This window comes from Ostrea edulis, chromosome 4 (assembly GCF_947568905.1).
Source record: "Ostrea edulis chromosome 4, xbOstEdul1.1, whole genome shotgun sequence".
Taxonomy (NCBI): Eukaryota; Metazoa; Mollusca; class Bivalvia; order Ostreida; family Ostreidae; genus Ostrea; species Ostrea edulis.
Genome location: NC_079167.1, coordinates 72527222 through 72534280, shown reverse-complemented (window position 1 = coordinate 72534280; position 7059 = coordinate 72527222). Strand labels below are relative to the sequence as shown.

The following is a 7059-nucleotide window of genomic DNA, read 5'->3' as shown; positions in this document are numbered from 1 at the left end:
TTTTTTTTCAAATCTTTTTCTTCATGATATTTTAAAGAAAATATTTTTTTAATTAATATTATCATATCATGTGATAGTATTCATGACACAGTTTAATCCTTTGAAATACTGTATTTGACACAAAATTGAAACCAACCCATTGTTGCTACTACTTTTACCACATCCAGCTAACGTTCAGCGCCAAACTTCAAACAGGTGGATGAACTTGTACTTGTGTTACAGTATAGAGACGTGTCACAAGATGGTATAGCGTCTCCAGAGTTTGGCTTGGTTAATACCAAGTTATAATATGAAAACAACGAAGGAATTAGCCAGGTAAAAGTCTTAGAAAAAATCAACTTCCTATAATTTATAATGTTACCAGTTTAACCGTTATGCATTGTCTATTAATCAACCAACTAGGCCTACTGGGAATCTGCTGTGTTTTGTAGCATTATACTTTATTTATCTGTAATTGGGGGGACGAATTTACCACATATATGTGCGTGCAGTTGATGAATCAAACTCTTCAGGGTAGATGTTTTTCCCTGGATTCATGATCTCTCAGAATCTGAAAGTTTTATCATGTTTATGTTACCCAGTGGTACTTATTAAAGTCTCCCTTATATCCAGAGTGATCTACAGGGATTCTAATATTCTTTCAGAGAGCTTGGCTTATTAAGACAGAGGAGACATCCGGGTGCAGACCATCCATCAAAGAGACCATTAACAAAATGTAAGAAATGATTTGTGGCCGAAGATTTTCACTGAGTAGATCTCACAGTTTTACATTTAGCAGGTTGGGAACACTTCCCCTAAAGTGAGATATTCTCGCTAAAACGCGATTATCTCTCTCTAGCGAGAGTAAATATATCCCGTACAACCGAGAAAAACCACCCGTGGAGTACATCTCTTCGTGTTTCATGTGAAAAGAAGAAAAAGTGCTAAAATGTCTGATACTTCTGCAAATATATTAATCAAAACAAAAGCACTCACGATGTGTATTGGATTTCAGACTGCTTCCCTCTTATGCAGCAACTTTGATATGCGATTTCTTGACTATGTTGTCAGTTTCATAGAAACAATTCTCATCATGTTGATTTTGTGTCGCACTTATTCAGCGTTGCACGAGATTTGCCATTATTTTCAATAAAGACACCAAAACACCTGTTTATGGTAATGTTTACTCTCTCGCTAAAGAGGGATAATCGCGTTTTAGAGAGACTATCTCGCTATAGGGGAAGTGTTCCCAACCTGTTTAGTATTTGAGTTTTGTGTCACATGCATATTAATCAGTCATGTTATTCATACTAACAGTTTTGTTTTTATTTCAGACCAGGACTTTTCATATTTAATTGTCTTGGATTATGAATCAACATGTTGGGAGCAAAGAAAGTTTCAGACTCAAGAAATCAGTAAGAATATGTACTGATGTACAATTTTAACCAGTGACCAAGTCAAAAGTGTCCATTGCTCCTTGTTTCACTGAGCAACTGCTTGACATCTTTTGGAACAAATCTTTTTTTATTCAAGCTGTGGATCAGACTGTTGAATGTGCACCACTACATCTATAACATGGTGAATCAAGGACCAATATAATTCAAACAGTTTACCATTTTTCTCCAAAAGAAAGAACCAATATACAATACTGTAAGAAAGAACCAATATACAATACTGTAAGAAAGAACCAATATACAATACTGTACATTTGATTTTCGATGGAGATATTTGTCTTTGTTGTTTTTTAGTTGAATTTCCTGCTGTGTTGCTGAATACCTCGACGGGGGAAGTGGACAGCGAGTTCCATTACTATGTAATGCCTGAGGAGCAGCCAATGCTAAGTGACTTCTGTAAACAATTGACTGGTATTACCCAGGTAACTTACAAAGTCCCAAGTTAAATATATCATTACTGCAGTAACTTATCCAGAGAGTCGGATCATGTTGAGTTGATCCGCACCGGATCATTAGATCATACGACATTGCAGTTGTAATAATAAATTTATTATATACACCCTTATGTATTTTTAAATCCACATTTACAAGATAATGAATGTAATCCAAATTATCAAAAACATGGACGTACAATGAAATTTATTTTGTGTATGCAGTAGTGATTCAGCGATAGTCGCCGACCATTGAAAAATTGTCGCTAGATTGCCACCGATGGCGACAATCGATAGCTGAAATTTGACAGTGATAGTTGGTAAACATTTGCCGGTTTTAATGTTTATGTTTTTTTAATTTCTGGAACGACGATAACTCTAAATTTAAATAGTATACAATGGCTGACAAACCAAATATATATCTGTATTCTGGTGCAACACGTTCTGTTGTCTGGAAGTATTTTAGATTTAAGAAGAAACCTAACTTAGATATGGAAAATACAGGAGTTGGCAGTTTTATCTGTAAAAAATAGCGAATCTCAGTGGTTGTTGTCTTTACGGATAAAACTGCCAACTCCTGAAATCAGGCTTGCTTGTTTTTAGTTCGAATGAATTTGATTGATATGTGTATTTCTATTCCTAAATCGGGCGTATGACGTTAATAATTTATTATGGTTTTTCTTGTACACACTTATTTATATTTCCTTTGGCATAGGAAATACTACCAACATATATTTCTATCTTGACAAACATCATGCCATGATCATGGCCACAAAATTGTTAAAGCGGGCAAAAACAAAAATCAAAACACTAATGGTCTAGTTGAGAAAAAATTAATTAATTTAGAAATTAAGGGTATTGAAAATAGAATTGTTGTCTGTTTAATACTACAGTCTATGCGAAAGTTTTTTGGACCACACAGGACATTCAGTCCCGTGTAATCAACCGAACCAAATTTTGTCAGACCGAAAAACCTAATGTTAAAAAGTGAAACAAGTGAAAATGCAAAACCAAGGAAATCTTATTTATTATACTAGTAATACTATACCAGGGATCCCTCCCGTATAATACTTTAGACAGTCCATGCGGTTTTAATCACATTCATTTACGTATTTGGATTTGTGAGCTATTTTTTACTTATAACAAACATTTAAATGACTCCGCATCAAAATAGTAAAGCTCAAATCGGGACACTCAGATAGCGGACATTCTGGTCCGGTGTAAAAAAAAATGATGCATCGGACCTGAGGTACTGCACATCGGTCAGGTCCGACGGTCCGATGTCTTTGGCATAGACTGATACTACTAAACGACAACAGTAAGCAACACCAGTGTTTGATTTATTTACTTAATGAATGAAATAATTAAATTGAATTCTCTGTATATCTCGATTATGTTCGATTATGAATCGAAAAGATACCCCTAATTCGATAATCGATTGTAAATTTCTTCCAATTTTCAAACACTATTATGCAGTTTTGTTTTGTGACGTGGTCAATATTTTCCACAAAAAAAATGTTGTGTTGATGCATTGTGACATCATCAGTTTCAGAGGATACCGATATAGTTTTCCGGACTTTTTTTTTGGTTGTGCTTGCAGATATTCATTTGATATTTGGTACATTGCTTTGTCATAACAAGTTACATATCAAGTTCGAATTTTGTCTCGGTCTGTTGATTTTTCATTAAGTTATGGTCCTTGAACTTAGAAAAATAGCATGAATTATCAGTTTTCATCCAAATTTCTTATCTCTGTACATAAGAGTACTACACTCATTAAAACTTCTATACAACAATACAGCTAAATTATTCATGATCACCTACATGTCACAGTTTATTGACTTGGTTAAAGACCTTATTAAACCTAATTATAAATTTCTCTTTTTTTCTCTGGTCTAATCTCTACTCGAATAGTAGTTGATTTCCTATCCTGGTTCCCCAATTTTACCATAATCTACATAATGAACTTTGAATAATGTTGTGGTACAGTAATTTTTGCAACCAGTAGGGGACTATGTATTGCCATGCAATACTCTCAGAATGCTTGCTATCTTCACTTTTTTCTGTGAATAAATTGATTGAATAAAATACAACAAAATAAATAATTTGAAATAGTTTTATAGTCTTGGGGCAAGCGAATTTTGTCATAGGGCAATTGAATTTGGCATTTATACCTGTCCTTTGGCAAGTACTTCCAAAATCTATTTGTCTACCCCTGTAATATAGGAAGTCATCATTGCTACCAAGGAAATATGTGTCATACAATCTAATAGTGATGGGAAATCGGAAATTTTTCATAATCAATTATCGAATATATTAAATTGAAAGCGTATAATCCATTAAATAATCGAAAAGATTGAGACCTTTTTTTTTTTAGTACTGTAATAAAAGGCCTTAAAATTTTCTAATCACTTTTATTCGATTATAGCGAATTTTTTCAAACACAACTTGCAAACTGTGTAAGGCGTGTCTAGATTGGCTTTTGTTGCTGGTATCTCCTTTTTCTTAACAAACCCAAAATAGTCCCAACAATTATTTAATGTACATGTATTATAATGTATGATAATTCCATGTGCAAGCTCTTGCAAACTGAATTTTGATCCAGCATACGAATACCTGTATGCCGATTGTATCTTGTCAAGTGCTTCGCAATTTTATTCAGTTTGTGAGTAAAATGTCCGGAGTTTACACATCGATAAATTCTTCAAAAAGAATGTTTAATCCTATAATACATGTAGCTTTTGCAGGTCTTTTATTTATAGTATATTATCAATGATTATTAGCACAAACATTGTACAGCGCATAGAAACTATTTGTAATTTTGCGCTGTATAAATGAATAAAATAATAACATACCCAGAATAGTCCCAACAAACCGAAAATATTTCCAACAAATCCAAAATAGTCCCAACAAATCCAAAATAGTCCCATATGTTCTTCCCAGGTTATGGAAATATTTCTTGAGGCATATTCTTATTATTATTCGGATCGGTATCGCATGACACCACTCGTCATGTTTTTATTTTTTCAAATTAATCGGTTATAAAAATTATTATCAACGTTGGGAGACTTATAGCAACTGACTTTCGATTGTTGGTGATAATTGACTACAATCTAATATTCTTACTGAAAATAACAGTGCTTTTTATTGTTTATTTGAATTTTGATTTTTTTCAACAGGAACAAGTGGATAATGGAATTCCTCTTCGCCTTTGTTTGAGGAAGTTCTCCCATTGGTTGGACAGCCTGCAGAAAGAGAAAGGTCTTGTGTTTGGTCCACCTTCAGAGGATTCAGCAGACTCTGCATATACAACATTTGTTACTTGGTCAGGTATGAAATTAAGTCCCAAAAGTGGAGAGAGAAATTATATGCCAAAAATTATTTAAGAAATGAACAACACTTTTGAGCTGTTCATGGTCAATATGAATGGGTTTTGGATTTGAGGTAAATTCTGTGAATCAAACTTGGTACACTGGTACATCCTAAGGAGTAGATGACTGCTATTGATTTTTAGGTCACATGGTCAATCCACTCTTGACAGGAAGATATTGTCTGCTCAGTATTTTGAATTGATGATACTACTATCAATTTAATGATGTGTGTGTATAACCCTTTTCAATTTTGCACCATGGGGATGCATATGTGTTTTACAAACATCTCTTCTTCTTCTTTTTTGAATTTTAAAGCAAAAATTGGGATGAATATTGAATACCTGCTTTTTAGTATGGGAATGAGGCCTTATTTCGGCCCCCTACAGACCCTTAAAAAACTTTTTTGGGATAGATGAAATAATTTCAAATGATCATTCTCACAACAACTAAAATCCATGGATTCATTATAGCCTGGCAGAGTAAACTAACTGCATACTGTATATCTGCAAAATTATGACACCCATATGGACAGAAGTGTTTGTGTATCTATAGTGACGTTTAGTCAGTAATTCATTTGTATTCCTCATTTGAAATTTTGCTGATGCTACATACACGATGAGAATTTCATCTTAATTATCCAGTTTACTGTGTAAATTGATTATCCTGTTGACTTTGTAGATTAATTATTCAGTTTACTTTGTAGATTGGGATCTTGGAACTTGTCTTCTCAATGAATGTAAAAGAAAACAGCTGATAAAACCATCACAGTTGAATAACTGGATTGACTTGAGGGCCACATACCGAGTAAGACACAGTCAACACTTGTTAGTTAAATACTGGAATGTTTCACTATTTCATTCATGTTTGAGATAGACTATATTGTACTATAATTCCAATATTATTCATTACAATTGTTTTGATTGCACAAAAATAAAGCTAAATGAGAATTTACACATCAATAAATCCTAAAACGTTATGTATACATACGCTCCTGAAAACAAAGAACATAATGCGAGAAAACTATTCAAATTGATAATACAGGAAATGAATTGGAATTATAAGAATCAAACATTCTTTTTGAAGAATTTATCGATGTGTAAACTCTGGACATTTTACTCACAAACTTTGATAACATTAAAGTGCTTTGCACTTTTATTCAGTTTGTGAGTAAAATATCCAGAGTTTACACATCGATAAATTCTTCAAAAAGAATGTTTAATCCTATAATGAATCTAGGATCTAAGACATGGTCCACCTGGTGTCTTGAATATGGCTGTGAATGATATTTATGTCTCCCTCTTCCAGGGGGAAACTTACTGTTTTTGTACTTTCAGTCAGTCTGTCTGTTCGTCTGTCTGTCACAAAATCTGGTGAAAGCTTCTCTTCCTGTATGACTTATTGGATAGACTTGAAACTTTGTATAATGTTTCATTGCCATATGTAGATGTGCATATTGTCGGTACAGGGGGATCCAATTGTTATCCTAAAAGCTATAGTGGATCTAAGAGGGATGGAGGGTTTAAAATAGCATGTGAACACTTTTCCTCCTACATGGCTAGAAATTTTGTACATTACTTCATTATCATTGTTCTGATCCAGGGATGTAATATTTTCCTACAGTTTATAATGGATCAAAGAGGATTGTTTATAGCTTTTTTCTATTTGGGGAGGGGTTTTTTCAGCAAAAACAATTATATTATAAATATGTTGATGATTTCAATTAGGGCTATTCCAGAAATAAATACATGGGGGGGTCGGGAGGCACCTTTTGTATATACCAAGCACCCATAAAAAAAAATCAAAAATTACCCCATGACCCATCAA

General features: G+C 33.5%; 1 protein-coding gene across 2 annotated transcripts in view; it reads left to right on the top strand.

Annotated features, from left to right (window-relative positions):
- The first annotated feature begins 5 nt into the window (after positions 1-5).
- The window catches only part of LOC125672457 (ERI1 exoribonuclease 2-like), a 14312-nt gene continuing 7258 nt past the window's right edge, over positions 6-7059 (top strand). The window contains exons 1-6 of one of the 2 annotated variants that reach the window (XM_048908713.2): positions 6-315; positions 645-715; positions 1314-1394; positions 1728-1855; positions 5044-5194; positions 5939-6039. In XM_048908713.2, coding sequence (XP_048764670.1) covers positions 290-315; positions 645-715; positions 1314-1394; positions 1728-1855; positions 5044-5194; positions 5939-6039 — 558 coding nt within the window. In that variant the 5' untranslated portion in view covers positions 6-289. Of the gene's footprint in view, positions 316-644; positions 716-1313; positions 1395-1512; positions 1630-1727; positions 1856-5043; positions 5195-5938; positions 6040-7059 lie in introns of those variants that run through there. The other variant, XM_048908714.2, reaches the window with a different exon arrangement.